The sequence below is a fragment of the Ixodes scapularis genome, unplaced genomic scaffold, assembly GCF_016920785.2.
Source record: "Ixodes scapularis isolate PalLabHiFi unplaced genomic scaffold, ASM1692078v2 PGA_scaffold11__112_contigs__length_91849675, whole genome shotgun sequence".
Taxonomy (NCBI): Eukaryota; Metazoa; Arthropoda; class Arachnida; order Ixodida; family Ixodidae; genus Ixodes; species Ixodes scapularis.
Window position 1 is genome coordinate 59,851,142 of NW_024609837.1, and position 22,327 is coordinate 59,873,468.

The 22,327-nt window shown below is 49.0% G+C and overlaps 1 protein-coding gene across 1 annotated transcript in view; it reads left to right on the plus strand.

Moving 5' to 3' along the window:
* LOC8036128 (insulin gene enhancer protein ISL-1) overlaps positions 1–22,327 on the plus strand; it is a 154,772-nt gene that overhangs the window by 127,312 nt on the left and 5,133 nt on the right. Inside the window, exon 6 of the mRNA XM_029983141.4 lies at positions 8,917–9,117. Within this exon, the coding sequence (XP_029839001.1) occupies positions 8,917–9,117 (201 nt within the window). The remainder of the gene's footprint in view (positions 1–8,916; positions 9,118–22,327) is intronic.

Consider the following 22,327-nt stretch of genomic DNA (forward strand, 5'->3'; position numbering starts at 1 on the left):
TTACCGGTTTATTCGAACAACTTCCGCAGTGTGAAATTAACACGGCGAACCGAACGCTCGCGTCGCATAAAAGTACTGGCATGGCCGCGAATAACGTCCCATGCAAACTACGGGCACCCTGCGTCCGCTAGGAGCCGCTACCGATCAGCCTGCGAACAGCGCCGCGCGCGGCCACTTTTGAGTCAGCGTAGGGAGAACGGTAGAGCTCCTGTGCCGCTCCCGAAGCTCTCGCAGTTCCGGCGATGTGGTAGCCCAGGCAGGCATGTCGACCTCGCGACATCCACCGGTGTACCATGCACTGCAGTCGAGCTGCGACTGCCGAAGTCGCTTCCCGACGAGTACGCGCGACGCCGCCGCGAGAGGCGCGCGTGTCGGCCTCTGAGTTAGATCTACAGGGTGCCATAGGTATACGCGTTTGCAGGAACGGCTCCTGTGCGCTGCCATTTTTGGCGATTCTGGCACCCCGTAACGTTTCCGCCATGCTGGAGTGCGCCAGGGGTACGTCATTCGGGTGTGCAAGGACAAAATGGCGGCGTCTGGTGTATCGCCGACGGCCAGCGCTAGCGACACACTGTTTCGGAACGCTGGAAAAGGTACCCACACAGATTCGTAGCATCAAATGTTGTAGGACGTTCCAGCACATCGTGGAAGCCAGAGCCGCCGCGCGCGCAGCCATCGTTCATGCAATGGCCATGCGGCTTCTGGCGCATTCTGATGAGCGCTTTGACACTTTAGATTTTTTTTCTTCAAATTTTTCGATTTCTTACTGGTCTTGCTATTTCACTTAATTGTTCGTACTCTTTAGCGGTCGAAGACAACAGCTGTATATTTATCATTATTTTTCTAATTTCTTTCTGCGCTCATTGATGTATGCTTAAGAGAGAGGCGCTTCACAGCATTGTACGACAAGCACCGAACGGCCTGGCTAGAGAAGAGTAGGTCCGCCTCACCTCGGCGCGCTATTCGAGGCTAAGCCGGGACCCCACTTACAAAGGTGTACAGTGCGCCGTTCCTCGCTTCAAGTCCCGATGCACGTAACAAAGCCCCACGCATACACCATCAGTCTTGCGCGCGCAATCGTCATAGTGTACGTAACAAAGGAACCCGGAATCTGGACGTTACGATCACAGGTCCGTTCCCCGTTCACCCGTAAGCTGACAGTGCAGCGGAAGCTACAAGCTCGTTGGTCCAATCAACGTCTTCCTTTCATCGCCTGACTCGCCCGCTCTTTCTCTGCGCGAAGGTATGGGAGGAAGAGTGATCACGTGGCGAAAGATGAACATTCGATCCGTTTCTTTGATTCGAAGTAGCCGGTACCAGAATATGGGAACACACACTTCTCTTCGTGAAATGAACAGTGAATTTAAAGGCGAACGTGCGACTTTTTTGAGGAGCACGTACAGCTTCCGTCGCACTGTCAGCTTAGAGTACAAGAGTCCGGGCTGCTGCGGACGAGCATGCAGGCATCGCGAATCCCGGAAAACACCGGCCCTTTCGATAAGAGTGCTCTCCCGCCCTCGTGTTCGGGCTCGAGCTTGGACCTCCTGAACGAGAGTATGTTTGTATGGAGGGAGGCCGGGAGGAAGGCAGGATCGCGTGGAGGGTCCCCGCATGCATGTTCCGAGTACTGCGCTCCACTCCATTAACCTTACGTGCCGTCAGCCCTCCCCGGAAAAAAAAAAAAAGAAAAAAACTAAACACGCGCATAGATGTACGGAGGAGGGCGCACTCGAGTGGAGTTCGAACACTCGGTGCTCGGTATGGGGCGACGTCTGGCGAGAGGTGTAGGGCGCGGCGGCGCATATACGACCCCGTGGTACAGATAAGAAAGGTCTGGATGCACGCCGGGTGTTCCGCCAAAAAAAGAAAAAAAGAAGCGCGTGCACGCTCGCACAAACGCACATGTGCACACACAAAATCAGTGCGGGTTGTGGAAAAGTCGCGTGAGCCGGCCTTACCGGTTTCGGTGGGTGGTGTTTCTGGTGCGCGTACCCTTTTGCGTGATTTTAGGTGTTTGGGCGGTCCTTTACTCGAATCATATCGTCTGTTCGGAGGATTTTTTTTCTTTTGCGGTGGGGTGTTCACCTGCCAGATTGCGGGATGGACGGTGGGCTGGGGCGCATGGGCGAGTACGGCGTCAGGATACTCTGATGTTAGGGAGCGTGACACTTCCGGGCGGACCTGTACATTGCATGCGTTTGTTATGGAGAAGAAGCGCTTGGACGGCCGCTGGTTACCATAGCAAGCAAAAGATGGTGCATTACTTGCACACACACAAACACACACACACGCGCACACAAAGCAATACAAAGCATAAATAAGTTAGAGCGGCGTCATAGACAGGGCGAGGACCATTGAAAATTGATTTTCGTAGGCGTTAAATAAAAACTTTTTTAAAGGAATAACAGAGTGTTAAAGGGACCATGAAATGACCTTTTTACTTTTTCCAGATAACTTTTACATTAAACCGTCAATGTTCACTGAATGCCGAACAGGCATCCGTTTTCGTCTCGGTTTATTAACTTCTACACAAAAAATTATTGAAATATCGACTTTTTCATTCTCTCCAACTGACCGCAAAAGAAGCCGTGACGTAGACCGTTTCCGGAACCGGAAGTTCTCTCGGCAGTAGGAGAATGGGAGTGTTAGCGGCAACGAGTCGGGGTGCGCCGGTAGGTTTTACTGCGCTGATGTCACCGACGTATTTCCTGAATCGGCGCCCCTCATCGCCGCATCGCAGCTGAGCGAAATTCAATGAGATATGTTGCGCTACAGCGACAGCATGGGACTAGTCCCATACGCCGGTATGCCTGTTGGGAAGTGCAGCGAGTCTTGTCACCACCCCGTCATTGTTGGCAGAAGGGCCGGCCCGTGTCAGTCGTTTGCAAAGCGACGTAGATGGCGTTTTTCGCGGCCTCGGAGATGCAGGAGCGAGCCGACGTTAAAAAAGATACGTTTGAACTACGAGTGTCAGCAAGAGCCACGTAAATACCTGCTTACACTCGGAGCGGACGCGCGCGCTTGATGGAAGTCTTGTATTCGCGCTGTTGGTAAGCGCTTCGGGACCGTTCTTTTACGATTGCAACTCGATACTGACGCGACACTCGGCAAAGAAAGGTTGGACCGGGGTCGACAGTGACGTGCAGTCTGTCAGAATAAAAATGGCATACCAATAACAAAGTGTACATACCGTGTTACGAAGGCAATCCATACGGCGTTTATTTCAGCTCTATATCACACAAAACAAGAAGATAGAATCGACGAGAGTCCCTTTTCGACGAGTGTTCGTCAACACTGCCTCGGAAAACAAGGGGAAGAGATTGACCTCCTCACCTCTTAATCTAGAATTGAGGTCAGTGATCAAACTATAATACGGGAAGGGTCCACAAGGGTCGCGCGGGCATATTCCATTTAGCACGCCAGCCGGTCGTAGGTAGACGGTCTTGCGACGAAGCAACGCAGCGCCGAGTCGGAATGCCTGCTAGGCCTATACGCTTCGTCGGAGTCGGTGAATCCAGCGTTCTTGTTCGTCGTGGTCTGTTTTAAGTACTGTTTTCTTGCTGCTTGAAGTCGGCACGCGCGGGAAGAACACGTAGAAAAATAAACGTTCAGTCAGTCAGAGTTTTGAGAGGAAGGAAAACAAAGAAAATAAATGTTAGTCGGTCGCCGTCACCCAAGTAACTGGCGGCCCTGCCCTACTGCGCACGCGCAGTAGTTGCTTCGTTTACCACACGATAGATGGCGCTTGGCTCTCAGCATTATCAAATTTGGCAATTTTCGCCACACATCTCTAATTATGCTACAAAATGTGGATCTGAATATTATTTAACAAAACTTTTAGGAAACATTCGCCGGCTATTTATTGTTTACGATCGCGGTGCTGGTGAGGTAGGCTCTTACCCAATAGGCGATGTGGATTCGGCTGACGTGCACCGATTCTGCGTATGCATCGTAGTGAACAGGCGAAGGAAGGAAGGCGCAAAAGAGTCCAGTTTTCTTTTAAAAGTTCTATAGCAAATAATTTTTTTGGGCTCCCTATTTTTGTGTTTTTGTGTTTCTTTTCACACCTTTTACGACGTGCGGTGGATGAAACTCGATTTTAAAATCATTTCATGGTCCCTTTAAGAATTTTGCGAGCTTTATTGTAATCGCGAGCATAAACGGCTTGACATCTAGTTTCTGCTGCGCCTAACTTTTTTTTTAACATATCGGTATGAGCTTGTACAAATATCTTGGAACTTTGTATCTGACTGAAGATGTGTACAACAGACAATTTGAAAGCAAAATATTGCACCCGAACAAAAGCAGCCACGCATCTTTTTAAGTCGCAGCCAGAAACGATCTGGATCATCACACCTTTTTAGTACTTCCCCCGCTCGAACTGTGATCAGGAAGCGCTTAAGTTTCTGCACTCCATCCAGTAACATCGTTGCAACATTCTGAAGGGCGACATGTCGTCGATTTCAGATGTCTGTCTGTTGCTTTGCCCGGCCTCATCCATGTCGCCCGTCCGAGCCTGTCCGACGCAATGCGTTTTCGAAGCATTTCCGTTCTTTGACGCAATGCGCCGATAAACCGAGGAAGAGGAGGGGAAACGAGAGCGCGTGGGAACGTTCAGAACGCCGAGCTCTGGTTGGTAGGATTAGTGGGTAGACCTTGGGCTAGCTCCATAGGCCTGCTGCACTTGGCCAGGGGGCGCGAGCGCTTCCACAAGACGCGACCATGTAATGTTGGTTTCGGCGTCTGCAAGACGCGGCCAAAAAGGTGGCGTTGTATCGTTAGAACATGCACTAGCCACGAGCAGATCCTAGCGTCTGCTAACGTCTCTTCATTCGCGTAAAATAAAAAAGTACAGTCATAGCCTCCTATATATGGACAAAGCATGGCATCGCCACGAGAAACGGCCGCCGAAATGGAAAAGGTGGAGCGGCAGACAACGGATGACAGGATGGATGGATGGATGAATCCGGTTGAGCCCTTCGGATCGGGCGGTAGCTTACGCCACCTAGCCTAGGAGAGCCACATGACTGGCGCCCCGCTGCGGCGAGACGCCGAAACACACTTCTCCCAAGCGAACAAGTGTGCTTCGGGTCCTCGCCGCTTCAAAAGCTGTGCGCTGACGTCCAGGTTCCCCGAGAAATGGCCCTTTGGTGCTCTGTGCTACCAGATCCTCGGGCTAAAAATCTGCGACCGGGCACTCTATGGCTCCGTCGTCGAACTGCCAGGCTTTGTGTGTATAGAGGAGGCTATGGAAGTATCCATTCCTTTCAGCTGTTTTGCTAATGTTTTCTTTCATAGCGCCCTTCAGCAACGAGAGGAAGCTTAAGAACAGCGCCCAATCGAAACGCGACCCAAAAATATTCGATTTCGCTCGCGGGGGGGCGCCGCTCAAAAACTTGACAGCTACAGGCCTATGCGTCGCGACGCTTCTTTTGTTGTGTGTGTAAGATAACATAATGTTCCTGTCTCATCAAACGCTCTGTGCAAAAAGCTGCATATACATTTGTGTTGGACGATGGGCGGCAATTTATGCCGCATACAGTGTAACGAATAAGGGAAAACGGAGTGGCCGTTTTTTCGTAAATAACTTCCACAAAGACGGGAGCGATAACGGAAAAAAGTGATAAAAATAAGACCTTATTTCCCAATTATTAGCCGACTGCCGAATAGACGCCGTCATCATGTCTATAGCTAACACCGTGTCTTTTGTCGGATGAATGAAAAGAGTGACTGGCTTTACAGTGTAAGGAACATGTCCCTACACCGTAGGGAAACATTTCCCTACGCTGTAGGGAAATGTTTTCTACACTGGTATTGCAGCACGCAAGACCAGAATCAAGGGTCTTGGGCAGCATCGCGAGAGTATATTTCAGAAATACATTGTTTTTTTATATCTCTGTATCGCGATACAATTTTTCAAAGTGTATATTTTGAACTTCTTGTATCCAAATACGATTTCGGGTGTATTCCTGGTATCAGGATACTATAAGAAACAATGTATTTCGGTAAATATATATTTTTTTTTATGAATTGGTGATTTCTAGACCGAAAGTCAAGGTCAAGTTTCGTCCAGGACGTTTTTGTGTCGCTGACCGCTCATCACTCCCTTCTTTATCGTGCAAAAGTCAACACATGTTTTCCCGTACTTTTGGTGACCTACTATTCCTGTAGATTCCAAAAGTTGAAGGCTTTTTCGGCGCGCCCAACTACCAAATAAAAGGATTACGAGTACCTTGAACATTGTTCGACGGTGGCGTTGTAAGGTCACCGCTGAAAGATGCACCCGCATTGGGAATAATCGTAGTAACTTCTCGGCGTCATTTGGGAGGACGCAAAATTGATTCAGAGGTAAGAGATAATATAATAAAATAGGTAAGATAAGAAAAGATAAGAGATGCCGAAATAAAACCGCGCACAAGCCAAGGTGAAAAAACAAACAAAAAAACACTCGTTTGTTTTCCTTATTACTTTTCAAAATGCAAGATGTTAATTCTGTGCTAAATTTGATTCTAGCAAAACACGCCAACGTCAAAATTCAGGCTCAATTTTGCATTAATTACTCGTTTGCTAGTTTAAAAACAAAATCTCGTATTCCAAAACATACTTCGTTTTCTTTCTTTCTTTCTTTTTTTCGCATGCGTGAAGAGGTGCACCAAAACATCTACAATAATGTCGAAGAAATCCCTGGAGAAGGGGAACAAGAGGAACAAAGGACAAACACAAATCTTCGTCATTCTTGTCCAGCTGGCTTGCACCTTTGCATTTAATCGCATTATTACAATACTGTTATTTTTCATATATAACAAAGTTTCGTAGTGTCTGTGTTTCTGCCCCACAAAAATGTATTCAAGTATTTGTATTTTAAAATACTTTTTCCGTTTTTTAATCGTATTTCTGATAACTATCCCTATACATTCTCATAAATGTATTTTGGTATCAGTATTTTAGCTGTTTTTGTAGTTCCAAATACGTTTGAGGGTAGTTCCACTCAAATCTGCAGGAAACCAATCGTACTCCTATTGAAAATAGTCTCTTTTAAAAAAATGAGCCGTTTTTTAGTCTCTGAAGCTTTTACAACTTTATATCCTCGACGGTTGGGGGTGCGGGATGGCGCTGCTAGATTTCGTTCACAAAGCGAGCGCCTATACGTGTCTACAACGTCGGCAGGTGGCACAGCGCCGCGTCTTCGCAATTGATCGGAGGCACTTACGTATACCTGGTGCCGTGACTGGACCGTTTTTGCGATCACAACTTCCGTTCGAGCGCAAATTGGCCAAGGCGGCGAATTTGTCGCGGATTTTGCGGAGGGAGTCCCGCCTCGTGGCGTGACAAAGGCTCGTCCAACTCAAAGTCGCGCCCAATCTTCTTCTTCTATCCGTTCACCACCTAACCTGACAGTGCGGTGGAAGTTACGTCGTCATTGGACCAGTGGTACATTGATCCTTCAGCACGCAATCCCGCTCCCGTCCACATCCACGCACAGAGGAGCCGGGTTAGGTTATTAAAGGGGAGGCGGCCGATTGGTCCGGCCAGCACGTATAACTTCCGTCGCACTGTCGGCTAAGGATCGAACGACGTTCGAGTATATGGCCCTTCGTCTTGCACCGTGCACTAAACCAGATTGGTTCCGCAATCATGTTTACTGTACACTGTAAACTATAAGGATGATAGCTCTAAAATAATAAAAAAAAAATATGACGGCGTTATTTGTGTTTTTTTTTTTTTTTTTCGGTGAAATAGTCATTTTGTAACCTTTTTATTTCCAGAGAATACTACTGATATTTATGGGCATAATTGTAGACAATTGTGCCATCATGTGTAGATGGTACGGCGAACACGGTACGTGCCTTTTGTAATGATGTACGAGCATGTCTGACTGCCGTATTACTGGCGCTAGTGGGACACGAGATGGACCAAACCAAATTGTTGTGTGTATGTTTATACAGCCGGAAGTTAGTCTTCCTCAGTGGGCGTCTGGTGTCTTAGCTGTAGATGAGCAATTTAGCCAGTTCGGTGCAACCGCTAGCATGGGGTCTTTAACATGCACCGCGCTGTAGTAATACACGATTGCACGCCGGTCATCCCGATCGAAACGGGCAGGGGTGGGGATTGAGCCCAGGATCCCTGGGTTCTGCGGTGCGAGCTTTCGCTCCACGTGCTCCGAGCTGGTGGGCGCTAGGGACCGAAGCGTATACTTGTTATCTACACTCATTGTCACGTGGCGTACGAAACGCGCTCGTCTTGATAAAATAACGTAGAGCTAACCTGAAATGCACTTACAACGCGGTTAAAGTTGCGCAAAAAATAAATAAATACAGGGACAGAGGAGAGAAACACGTAGGCGATATACAAGACAGACAACAAGACAAAAAAACAGGGACATACATATGGTATACGTCGAGATACATCGATGTATATACCATATAGAGGGCTACATTGGTCATGCTTCGCGGGGAGCCAAATTCTTTTTTAATGCGAATGCATTGACCGCCTCACTGAGCAAAGCCGGCGAAAAACGGCAACTAAATTCCCTTCGGCTGGACTTTGTCTGTAACAGCGAAACGAGCAATAAATTCCCATTGGCTGCGACGCGTCATATCAGGTGCTTCGTCACGGAAGTCGGCGGGGGGCTAAAGGTCAAAGCGGACGCGCTTCAGAAATAAAGCAAAGAAAAGCACAGCAACGCAGATGCATCGTCACGGAAGTTGTGGAGCCGGCGGGGTTCGCCCGCGCCTGCGAATTGGGGGAACGTGATGTCCCCACGGGGCGCCGCGTGTGAAAAAGAAAGCCGTGGCGCGCTGCCGCGTAGGAATGCTCTCGCATTCCTACACGTGAGCAGTCTTTTGTTTTCGCACTATTCTTGAGGCGATCCAACGCTGCCAGCCGGTGACTAATTGTATTTCTTAATTTGCGCAGGACGGTCGTCCGCTGAGCCTGGGCGCCCTCCGCGGCGTGCCCATGGTGGCCAGCAGCCCCGTGCGGCACGAGGGCAGCGCCAGCCCCCAGCCGCTCGAGGTGCACGCGTACCAACCTCCGTGGAAGGCGCTCGCAGAGTACGCCATGCACCCGCAGGACGTGGACCCGTCCACGCCACACTTCCAGCACCTCGTCAACCAGGTACGCAAGGGGCCGAATCGGATGGATGGATGCATACGGCTGAACCCTGGAAATAGGGCGTCGGCTTGCGCCACCTAGCCAATGCTTTTAGTATCACGCAAGGCTGAATCGGATAGATGAATGCATAGTGCTGAACCCTGAAAATTGGGCGTCGGCTTGCGCCACCTAGCCAGTGCTTTTAATATCACGCAAGGTTGAATCGGATCATCATCATCATCATCATTTATTATTCCTTGAAGGCCCAGGGGGCATTATACAAGGGAGTGAACACTTAAAAAAAAAAGTAACAAAACTATTTATCTACAAAAACACGTTGTTATCTAGTTATGGGTTAGAAAAAATAAGCTAACGGCTGCAGAAAATTTCTTAGTATCAGATAAGGAAGCTGAAGTGGCCACCTTGTGCGCGTCTTTGCGTGTGGCTCGCTTTCTGTGAGCCACATCGCCATCGCGGACACCTAGTTGCTACAAAGCAATTACGTCAGGCAGTGAGTTCCAGTCGTCAATGGCCAATGGTAAAGTAGACATTTGGTGAGTGACGGTTGACGATGAAATCGGACGGAGTTTAGAAGAATGGTCGAGACGAGGGAAAATGCGGTAAGGAGGTGATAACAAACTTTGTCTGAGATGACTTTTGTAATAAAAGATAAAAGATGGATGCATAAATAGGGCTGTACCCTGGAAATAGGGCAGCGGCTTGCGCCACCTAGACAATAATTTGAGTATTAACCGTTTTAGAAAAAAAAATTATCAACCGTTAAAAAAAAGTGACGTTCGTGTTTATACTTTCTGCTAGACTCGCGTCTTTAAAGGGGCCATGAAACAATTTTTCGACTTTCGCTAAACACTACTCAGAATCACCCCCTAACGTTAATAACCGAATAAACTTGCCTTAGTTTTTTTTTTTCTTTCTAAGCGAGGACAGTCGCCAAATAAATCCGAGAAATGTGAGCATCCTTCGTCCCCTCTACTCGGAGCCAGAACAAGCTGCTGCGTGGCTTGTTGCCTATCCGCCAACGTTAATCATAGCCACGCGCTGGGGTCGGGAAAGTGGAAAACGCACGCCGAACTCCAGACATTGTTAGAGTTCGGCTAATTTTATCACCGCAGTGGTGGGACACGAGCCACTACCCGAGTATCCGCCGAGGCATTGATCGTTACGAGCCAAAGTCGAGTGCTCGCGCAAATCCCGTGTTCAATCCACGAGCCGCGCTGGACTGTCGTCAGGCGGGTGGTTTCGATCCCACAATTACGTGATCAAGCCTTACGAAGGCAAGACTGAGAGAAGCCTCCTTTTATTCTGGCAATTTCACTGCGACAAAGAAGCTTCTGGATTATGTAGCGGTCTGTGCGAGTATATACTTGGACCACACTAGGACCGGTACGCATCTGTAAAGTCCTGAACCCATAGAGTTATTATAATATACGCTAGAGGTTCAGGTGGCGCTAATGTGCTGACGCAAATTGAAGCAGACAGCAACCAGTCCAAAATTGACTTCCGGTAATGCATTTCTATGGGAAAAAGTGAGTGCATCTTCTCTCTGCGATCGATTATAAGAGCAAATATCCCAAAGAATTCGTACGTACTAGGTAGCTTGGAACATTTCTCAGTCAGACTCACGAAATAATTGGTCAGTTACGGCGTTTTTCTTTCAAATTCAACGCATTAAAAACGGTGCTAAAACGGCTTCGTACGTGTATTTATGTGCACTGTCGGACACTGTTAGCGCGAACACGACGTCGGCGCTTTTTAGCGTGGGGGATTTACGTGCCAAACGAACGAAGAACATCTGGAAATTAAGAAAGACGGCAAGAACTACGCAGTTACACTGAATCAGTAACTACACGTGCATGTACGATCAAAATAAATTGAAGGCCACGTAATCTATTCCGATTTTAAATAAGTGAGTACCGCTTTATGCTTTCTGCTCTGAGCGAAGCTGCTTGTTGTGCGCTTAAAATATCACCCGCACGCTCGAAATCTTTGAGAGCAAGTGCCCGATAAAAGCTGCCCGGCAGAGAAAACAACACGAAGAGAGACCTTTCATAACCCACGGACTTTATTATCTACGTTTTAAAAGCTTTTATCCGCTCATGTACGACGGGGTCATTTTCATATAGTGACAGGACTAGCGTATTGTCAATATATAAGCGTCACCGGAATGCTGGTGAGTCTTGAAGACATTCTATATTCCTTTCGATTGTAATTTTGCTTCGAATCGTCGCTTGTTTTAACACACTACTGCGGAACACACGTTTGGGACTGAAATGTAGTGAAGTTAAACATCGTTCACTGATGAAGAAAAATGCGCTAACTAAAGCAATTACATTACAGTGTCAATCAAGGTACATGCTATTCGATACGACCCAAATAACCAAAGTGTTCCGTGTTATTTTTCGGCAAAGAGGCAAAAAATGCACGTGCGTTTTCCCATAGGAATGCACAGGAGCACCGCAAAAGTAGACTGGTTGCTGTCTGCTTCAATTTGCGTCACGGAAGTCCCATAGACACTAGCGCCAGTTGAACCTCTAGCGTACATTATAATAACTCTATGCCTGAACCTTCCAACCCCGTGTCTTTTCATGACCCTTTTAACGAGCATCACGGAATAGTGATACACGACCGCACGCCGGTACGATGCTCATCCAGATCGAAACGGGCAGGGGTGGGGACTGAAGCCAGGATTCCTGGGTTCTTTAGCAGGAGCTTTGGCTCCACGAGCTCCGATCGCTGCCTTACGTTCACAAGATAAGGTGTTAAGAAACGTGCGTGGAAATATACTGATATATAGGGTGTCGCAAGTCAACAAGCTCCATATAAAATGGACCGTAAAAATCGACGCCTGCACCTATAGCAATCTGAACTTTTCGTAGATGGTGTATTTCACAGGTCGGTTTTTTCTTCTGAAATTAAAAAGCGTAGCTTTCTTTCAGTAAAAATTAGGGCCAAGAAACTTGCCCGGCTCAACGGTGGGCGGTGACGCAGACGACAAAGTCGAGTTGCGGGGCGCGTTTGGCGCTGGTATTGATATAGATGGCGCTATCTTTTTATGAAAATTGCTCGCAACTTACGTGTTTTATTAAAATGAACTTATTTTTGTAATGTACATTTGGTTTAAAAACAATTGCGGACAATAAAATCAAAACTTAAAGTAAAAGAAAAAAAAACGCGTTTGCATAACGACGGCGCTTTTGCTACCAACGGATTCCGTCTGCGTGTCGTCAGCTGCTTTCTTTCGCTGGTATAGGCTACTTCTTCCGACGCAGCTCCCGCCGCCACCTATCAATACGCGCGCGAAACGCGCTCCGCAACTCGGCTTGGTCGTCTGCGTCGCCGGTCGCCGTTGACCCTGGAAAGATTTTTGGCCTTATATTTTTACAGAAAGGGAGCTACGCTTTGTAATTTTACATGAAAAAACCGTCCTGTGAAGTACACATTTGACAAAAAGTTTAGATTGCTACATGCGGGCGTTAATTTTTACGGTCCAGTTTAGATCGAGCCTGGTGACTTGGGACGCCCTATATATATATATATATATATATTTATTTATTTATTTAGAACAGTTACCACAGCAGTCGCGTGCAGCGTTTGTAACTACTTTCGGATATATTCCTTGATGTTCGGGTATAATTTAGCAAAAGGTCCATTCCCGCGGGTCCCTGCAAGCGCGCGTCATCGCCACCACGCGATTACGACTCCTAATGAATGACCGCTCATCGAGGCCCGCCGAACTCGCCGAGTACTCGCCACGCACGTACCCGATGACGCACGGGCTCGATGGTCGGTTGGGTTCCGGGGGCCAAACCCCGGCCGTCGCCAGTGGACCGTGAGGCATCGTTTGGAAAGCCCTTCGCTTCCCCCGGCTTCCGACGGCCCTTCGACCGATCCCTTGGCGTCGAACGCCGGGATGAATGGCGACCATCTTGGATCGTGTCCTCATCTCTCACACCCGACTTTCAGGGTTCGTTGGATCCGAAGCGTGTTCCGCCGTAGCGATTGACCGCGCGTTTTGAGCCTGTCGCTCCCGTTTCTTCCATTTGCTCTGCCTTGCGTCGTGGCGCTCGCTGACATCGTATAAAAGCCGCAGGAGTGCCGCTCATACATCCTACGAAAGACACGGTGTTTCTTCGCGGATACGATAGAGAATTTGAGGGAACCGTTTGGGCACGTCCGATACGGTACGATCTGCGCATGCGCTGCCACAGAATTCTCGCACATGCGCAGTTCGTGCGAGACTTCTTTGGTAGCAGTTTACGCAGAACAACCGTAATGAATGATCGACTATCTCGCGGCCGCTGCTACTTGCTAAGTCCGACAATGCAAGAGGTGTTTTAAAGATCTAAAACAGTTTCTTCGCCGCACACTAGGTCAGTCATCGTGTCTCCTGAAAATTTCTAGGAAACGTTTTACGAGGAACTTAGCAGGACGGGTGAACAGATCTGACTGGAGCAGATATCCGACTGAAACAGACTATCTATGTTTCCGGTCTGTAGACATCGCTGTGATTCGTGAAAATGCGTATGGCTAAAGTGAGCAAGAAACGTTTGGATTAGATTAGCAGGATACGTTAGGAGCCAGCAAAACTCGTCGCCGGTTAGGATAAGCAGAGAAAAGAACGTCTACAGGTCGGAAAAAAATATTGTATTGGCCTGACGGGTGACCGAACTCACCTAATCGATTCTGGTGTCTGACATCACAGGTTCCGCACACTGAACCGAAGCAGATAACGAAAAAAAAAAAAACATATTGCGCTGCTTGATACTGACTTATGACATTAATTAGAAACCGTGTTTCGCCAGGAATTAAAAAAAAAAATATTCCAGTCTTTTAATAAACATCTTTATGTCAAAAGGACAAGCTGCGTGAATGAGAAAGATTCATGTGACGATAAAGATTATTCATTTAATTTCACACTCCGGTAAATCCGAACAATCTCTAAAGAAGTCCTCACAACCTGTTTTTATTTTTAATCAGCGAAACAAATCTTATTCCTACAGTGCACTTAGACCATTACAAATAAGTTATCATCATACACTAACCAGGCATCAGATAATTTGAGCGTGTCAGTCAGCGTTCACCCGAACCCTCCAACCTACGTCATCAGCGCCCTCCCGCGGACACCGCGACAGAAAAGCCCCCTCCGTCGCGCATCCCACAACACTAACACAACCACCACGCATGCGCGTCCCGGCACTCCAGCAGAGCCGGCACGCGACCAACCATACCGCACGCAGGGGGAATACTTGAAAAGAACTCGGCGGGACACCAAAAGCGCCCCCCCCCCCCCCCCTCCCCCAACACTACAATTTGAGGAAGACGACAGGGGAGATGCAGCAACCAAAAACCGGAACCGGAAGCGTCCCCGGGCCGCCCTGCTTGACCGGAACTGGGTCTGGTTCGTCGTCCCCCCGCTTTTACGAGTCGGACGGAGGGTCCCAAAGGGGTTCGACAGCGGGAACCCCATTGTGCACCGTTCCGGACGAGCTGCGCTAAAGAGCGGTACACAGGAGGCTCCCGCTTTCGGACGGAGCCCCCAACACTCGATCACTACAACGCGAGCCTGGCTAAGGCAAGCGCTGTAAGGTTCCGAACTTGAGCTGAGTAAGAGATATAGATCTACGTCGTTGAGAAGATGTCGTTAGGGGAACAACGTGACTTGTAGCTGGGTTTTAGCCGATTCCCGAATTTCGGGATCTGAACCGGGGCTCGTGCGTTAGCGGTAGCCACGTCGCGTTGGTTGAAGCAGCTGGTCTGCTTCTTGCCCAGGGGTGGCTGTGACGTCAGAACGCCGAGCTCTGATTGGCTCCGATTGGAAGGATAGAGGGTAGGCCTCAATGCTAGCTGCCGTGACGTCTACCCACTATCCTTCCAATTGGAGCCAATCAGAGCTCGGCTTTCTGACGAAACCGCAACCCCTTCATAAGAAGAAGGCGATCTCCGCTAATTCCAGTTTACCCGGAGCCTATTCCACACCTTACTGCAGTGTCTCTACTAGCGCTATTATTAGATAACGAGGCGCGTGTAAAGGACACGGTTAATTAAATTACGTGACTCGACTGCCCGGAAGCTGTCCGTGACTGTATACGAGCATCATTATCGTGCAAAGGCGAGAAAAATCCATGCGTTGGTGCGCATTCCACATTCCAAAAACTGAAATTATCCTGCGGACATGATGGTATTTGTATTCTTCGAACACGTCTGAACAGGGTTCTTTGTATGACCAACGTGACATGCCCGTCAGGAAGAAACACGGCTCAGATAGTGTCCTCGAGGCTCGGACTGTCCTTTGTATGCTGCATCAGCAGTGCGGCCGCGGCTTAATACGGCAACGCTTCCAGATCCATTCGACCAGAGAAATTTTCAAAATATTTTTCGGAGATACGGTTCCGTAAGCCCGAAAAATTGGAGATGGCGTAAGCGGTGGTCGCTGGTCCCTGCCTTCAGGATTACGCAAACACCCGCGTAGAGATCGTTGCAAACACATCACTCCTCCGATCTGGCCGAAAAGAAGCCGAGCGTGCAAGGCAAACAGCGAGTATCCCGTGGGACCTAGACTCATAGGTGGACGCCTGCATGCCCAATGCAAACATGACTCAAAGCCTGCGGAGCTCGCAGCCCGCGGAGACCGCTCGTTCAACTGACACAATAACAGTCACATCGCCGCTTAATGTGGACAGGCCCGGACCGTTACGGCAAAACGGCTTCATAGTTTTCGTACACGCTAACGTTCGGATAGATGGCCAAGCTGGGAATCCGAAGTATACATTGTGTAAAATGAAAGATGTTACGTATGGACGTTTATGCGGCATAATGACGCCACCGTTTCTCTTCTGGCGTGTGTGTGTCTAGATCGTCTGATAGTGAAGCCTGGAGGAATGGATAGTAACGGCTCTACCCTTTGTGACGGGCGGTAGCTTGCGCCATCTAGCCTAAAAGCTAACTAAATAATTCTTCTTTCTTCCTTTCCTCTTAAGCCAATGCATTTCTGCAACTATCATACCAGGTCGCGGGGCTCCTCGCCCGGGCGCGTTTGCCAAGGCAACCCTGTGCACGTCTTGCTAGCAGGCGGTACGGCGGTAAATTGGGTCTCGCCACTGCGTGGTTCCGGCCCGAATTCTCAACGCTGTTTCTCAGTGGTCCCTACATGTGTTGGGGTAACGCCGATCAGGTTTAACCCGATGAAATTGTCGACTTTTTCTCCGGGGGGAGACGACAAAAAACTAGTCCTTAGTTTTGAGTCTTTTCTTTTTTCCGTATTTTGCTTTATTTTGTAAAGTCAGCCTGACAATATCCGGCACTGCCTGGTGATAGTTACAAAAAAAAAATGCAGAGAGGGAGCGAATTGGTTTAGAGGGGCTAAGGGAGGAATCGTACCCATTGTTTCTTGGCAAGGTGGCGCAAGCTACCGCCCGTTATAAAGGGCAGAGCTATTAGCATCCATCCATCCAACCATGCCCAGGGATGCCAGACTGGCTCCCCAGACAAAGCGCGTTTCGTCCACGGTGGCTTTTGAAGCGTAGGTGCATGCAAACATCAAAAGACCAAAGCGCTCTTCACAACAAACAAGCTAGCGCTTGCTCACACGAAGTGTGGGCCTAGCGCATGCGCAGAAACCATATTCCCGTTAAGTAAAGCGTCCGACAGTGTACGGCCAGCGCAGCGCCGTCAAATCAGAACCGCGCGTCGGTGTGTACCAATAATTGTAATTATATCACCTTGAACTTTAAAAATATCTAGAACAGAAAGACAGAAAGGACAGGATAAAAAATTGGGTTGTGTGTGTGTTTATACAGCCTAGAACTTGGTCTGCCTCACAGGGGCGACGAGTCTCCCAGCTGTAGATGAGCAATTTAGCCAGTGCGGCACAACCGCTAGCCTGGGGTCTTTAACGTGCATCACGCAGTAGTGATACACGACCGCACGCCGGTACGATGCTCATCCAGATCGAAACGGGCAGGGGTGGGACTCGAACCCAGGATCCCTGGGTTCTGCAGCAAAGGACAGGATATGACACAACAGCTGTGTGTCATATCCTGTCCTTTCTGTCTTTGTGTTCTAGATATTTCTAAAGCTCAAGCTGATATAATTACAAGTATGTACCAACAAGCTCAACTCTTAACCGTTACACGGTGTGTACCAAACTGTCCTCCCGTCAATTCGGTCAGGTTTTCCATAAAGCGGGGGTTGGGCTCGCGTTGTGTACGCAGCGAGGCGGTTTCTAGTAACCGGCGAGTTGACTGTACCGTGTTCTTGTTTGCCCGTTGGGTTGGGTCCTTGGGAAGAGGATCGAGCGCACTATGTCAATGTAATTACCGACGGAGCCTTTGCAAACGCGAACCGCGAGCGATCGCGTATTCGGAGGCCGCCGCCGGTACCCCACTTTAGGCCTAACTTTACTTATGCCTACCGGTTGGTTTAGGCCTAACTTTGCTTAGGCCTAACGCCGTGCGCAAACATGCCCGCGCGCCCACTTTTCTTTTTTTTTTCGGGGAGGGAAGCCAAGTTGAATAATTAACGAAGACCGGTGGACCGCGCATTGGGTAAAAAGCTTTCTTTTATGTTTTATTCTTTTTTTTTTTTTTTTAGTATATCTTGGTCCTGTGGTTCGTTGTTTCCTTTGGTAGACTTGGCTCTTTGCATTAGGGTAAGGAATACTTCCTTTAAAGCTCCATTCAGGGGACGAAAAACTCGATCTTTACGCAAAGTTGGATCAGCACGAATTACCGTCGAGTACTATACAGAGAAACACGGCTGTAGTACGTAGTTCGTTTTATTCGCTCATTCGTTACAAAAAAATATAAATCGATTTTCCTTTTAAATTATGTCTTGTTTCTTCTGTCAAACAGGCGCTAGTGGTTGCTTTTAGTGAGTCAGAGATGAACATTGTTTTGCCCGGCGAAAAGTTCGGTGACCGGATGATTCGATTCGTACGGTCAGCCACGAATATTTCTCACACTGGCTGCCGTGATTAGGTTTGAGTGCCTGCTGCGATAGCGATGCTGCTTACGAAACGCACGGGGCATGGCTTATTATCTTCAAGCTTCTTGCATTCTGATTGGTTCTTAGGCTTTCTTATCAGCCAATGGTGCGATTTCATTGGCTGCGCAGTGATAACGAGAGATTAGGATAATTAGATGTTTTTTTTTTTTTTGTTGTCTTTTTATCGAGAAGGAATGGAGTTTTATTTACGCTTGTTTTGTATTCAGCTCAAGGGCACGGTTCTCACATTCGCGACTGCTTAACCCGGAGAGGCTAAAAACTGGTGCGTAGACAATCTTAAGTAGACGCAAGGCACTTAAAACCTGTTTTTCTAAGCCTCGTCGTAAGCAGACGCAACTGTGTGAACCACTCGTTATTATATATATAGATGATGAGGGAAGAATTTCATTTCAAGAACCGCACTATGCTACTTTGTTTATTTTTTAAAGAAAAACTACTGTGTCATTTTTACCCCGCAAGATAGCCCACCCCTTATTTTTCGCTTGACATGCTATATTTTTTTAAACATCGAAAGATAGCCCGCTCCTACTATTAGTAGTGTTGTAATCAATGATGGTCTCGGCGTAAATGCGGCTCGTTCGCTATGGCGGGATATAAGCGAACGTTGCTGACTGGGAAGTGCAGTCATCTTTGCTTCGTTGCCTGACCCTCGTCACCATAAGAAGCTTGGAACGGACACGACCTAAACATAGCCATTTTTGTTTCAATCTTTTTTTTTTATTGTACACCGAAAGTTAGCCCTCCCCATATTTTCAGCCAATTTGCTTTTGCTATGTTTCCTATCTCTCGGGATTTTACGGTAATGGCAACTAGGTGGCATTGTCCGAGTGCCCTCCTGGGAAGTGAAGGCGATGGGATTTTGACATCCTAGCCTTGTACTATATGAGAATGTTGGTGACTTTTAAACGACGAGAAAAAGGGGACAGATATAGGGGAGGACACAGACGGGACAGTCGACGATTGTCCCGTCTGTGTCGTCTCTTAGGTGTGTCTCCTCTTTCTTATTGTTTAACATCTTAGTCGTTGTTTTTTTTTTGGTACAATCTTAGAGGGGACCGAGGTGAATATATATATATATATATATATATATGGTTACAGAATAGGCGGTGAGGCATATTATAGTGATTAACAGGCTCGATATGAAATGAAACCAAGTTCCTGATTCCTGTATGGTTTACCCGTGAGCGCGAAGTCGCGTCACGCGCTCGTGTGATCGTCGCGGTTTTGTCTGCCAGCTAAGAACGTTAGAAGGCGAAAAGAAAGAAAAAAAGACAAACAAACAAGACCGAGACCCCCTTTGTGGGGCCTTCTGGACCGCTCGCGGGGACAATTTGGGACCCCCGTCTCTTTCTCCGGCGCCGGACGAAGCCACAACACGTCGCGCCGTCCCGGCACTTTGGGCTGGCTGGAGGCGCCGGGCTGCCGGTGTTCCTCTCCGGGTCGTTTCTTTTCCGACCTTCATCGTCGGGTCTGGTCGGGGGACCCCTCTTCGCCGATAGTCGGGGGTGGTGTCACGAGCAGGAGGGGGGGGGGGGGGGGGGGGGCAGCCAAAGCTTCTAGGGGGGGGGGGGGGGGGGGGGGGGGGGGACCGGAGGCGGTGTGCGGTATCTTGCGCGGGTCGCGTCACCGTCGGAACGCTGTTTTCCGATTAGCGACTCGCCCCCGAGGACCACAATTAGAAATATAGTATAAGCGCCTAATTGCTATTTTTTTTTAATCTTCCTTAAACTAAACTGACCCTAAAACATTCATCATAATGTAACACCTCGAAACTCTGGTGCGGAAACGATGAAGACACTTTGAAGTGTATAGTGACGCCCTCAGCTCCAACGATTTGGGTCTCCCGAGCAACTTGGGGCGTCTTACCGCGCATGCGTACAAGATATGTGCACGCGCGGTTCTCCAGGGTGTTCGGGAGCCCGAGCGTCGGGACGCCCATATTCGAAAACTCCAACTGCCGAGGAAGGTGACGGTAATCAGACTCTGGGTGGAGAGAGAGTTTGCGCAGGCGCAGAACATTCCCACTCTGGCTTCAACCGCGTGCTCGTGCAGTCCCAGGGACACCAATCGGTCGTCGAGCGCGACACTGCGCAAACTTCGAAGCGGCATCGACAAAATGGACCCGCGCGTGTCCGGCGCGGCCGCACGCCGCGCGTGTCTACACGAATCCCCCGGGCTGACGCGTATTAGCGCGTTCCGGGGACGCGCGATCGCTTCTCGGCGAGCACGCGAGCCGTATATATACCGCGTCCCGCTCTCGTCGTCGCTCGACGACGTTGTGCAAACAACGGTGCGGCTCGCAGTGGCGACGGGCTCCATCGCGGCGTGCACTCCGCCGAAGGCGACCGCTCTCCTCGAACGAGCAAACAGAAGCCATCGATCTGTCAGGCGGGAGGCTTTCGGCCGACGTCCAACGAGCCGATGGCGTGCCGGTCCGCGCCGGGCCATCGCCGGACAGAAGGGAAGGACCCCGAGGTCCTCCGACCCGCGGGGTTGGCTGCCGTCGCGAGCCTGGCGCCTGACCAGCGACTGTGCTCCGTTTCACAATCAGTATATCACCTACGAATCCAATCACGCATAACCATTGCGCCGCACTTCCACTGCACACACGTCACACACACACACACGAACGCACACACACAAAAGACAGCCTGGAGACAATGTCTGAAGTTGTGTCCTCCTTGTATGGCGGTCCCGTGACGTTGGATCATGCAAAATCTGTCGGTCGGCTTGTTAGAATCACCAGTATGTACGAAACTAACGTGTGTCGTGTCGGCGCGAACACGACTTCGGTGTTTTTCGGCATTGGTACTGGCAGGCAGCAATATTTACTGCTTAGGTTGGTAGCCCCAACTGGCACCCCATCCGGCCTTTTTAAGCGCGTTCGGTTCCCACAAACTCGTTTATCTCTCGATTTTCCAAATAGTCCGAAGTATGGGACTTCATCTTCGCATTCCACTCCTGTAGGTGCTGGGCAGAGGAGCGCGCCACCGTCAGTTGATCATCAGCGCCACCGTGGCCAAATGAAGCAACACTGGGACGGCTAAAGTCGTCAGCGCCGCCGCCGTACCCTTGCGAGATTACGTTATTGTGTTGGTTTGCGCGCACTGTACTACCGACTATTAAAACAATTAGGTGTATATATATCAAACGTTAAGTATATTAATATGTGTGTGTGTGTGGTCGTGTGGTTCTAGCATGAGGAAGTTTTCTTGTAGCAGGCTTCCTCGATAGGTTGAGGCAACCCTAAACGGGAACTAGTAGAACAAGATTGAACGCCCTGATATTACAGCCAAATTTAAGTAACAACAAATAGACAAGAACAGCTTTTTTTTTTTTCTTTTAACGTTGTTTGCGCGTGCCTTCAAATTACAAACGCGAAGACTTTGTCGAGCTTACCTCCTCTACAAAAGCGGAACTAAAAGCGTCGTCGTGTTCAAGACGAATGTAATGTCCGGGGAATGCGTTTTTTGTGCAAGCTGGCTGTAATTTGAACGGCGTCGTACGCAGTTGCTGGTCGCAAGTAGAGTACCTTCATCGCAAGCTGATGCTCGTTCTCGTCGATCGAATATGCTGTCACATAGAACACAAACAAACGCGCCGCATGGATAACCTTTTCTCGTGGCGTGGGGTCCGTCCTTTTCTTTTTCCATTATTTGAGTTGACTGTTTTCTCACTGCGGGGACGGGGTTCGAACCGCATAGACACGGGTCGAAATACAGCAACCATCTTGGGCAGCTACGCAATCACGCGAAAGCCGCAAACGACAGTCCTCTCTGCAAGTGGCGAAGCGGAGACAACGCTCACTTCGGTAACAATTAACGCTCAAATGTCCACAAAACGTCGTTCGACCGTGATATGTCCGCAGAGCAGACAGCAGTGAGAATGTTCCCACGATCTCGACGGGAACCTGCGGAGCTTCACGCCTGCTAAGCTTTCGGGGCTGCGACAGTCCGGTACGCAACGGTGCCTACAGCCTCGACGCTTGCTCTTCTGCGACATCCGATAAAATACCAAAAAACGCACGAATCAACACCTTCGAATTGATGCGTGAACAGCCCCGCGAGCAAACAGGCTGGCGAAAGAACCTTCCCAGTGTTGCAAATCTTTTGAGCTAGATGGCGCGACGTGTCACACCGGACTCTATTGCTCCAGATATCTCAATACCTGGCAGGTACGCGCCAAAGGAGCATGCAAGAGCGATTCCGTT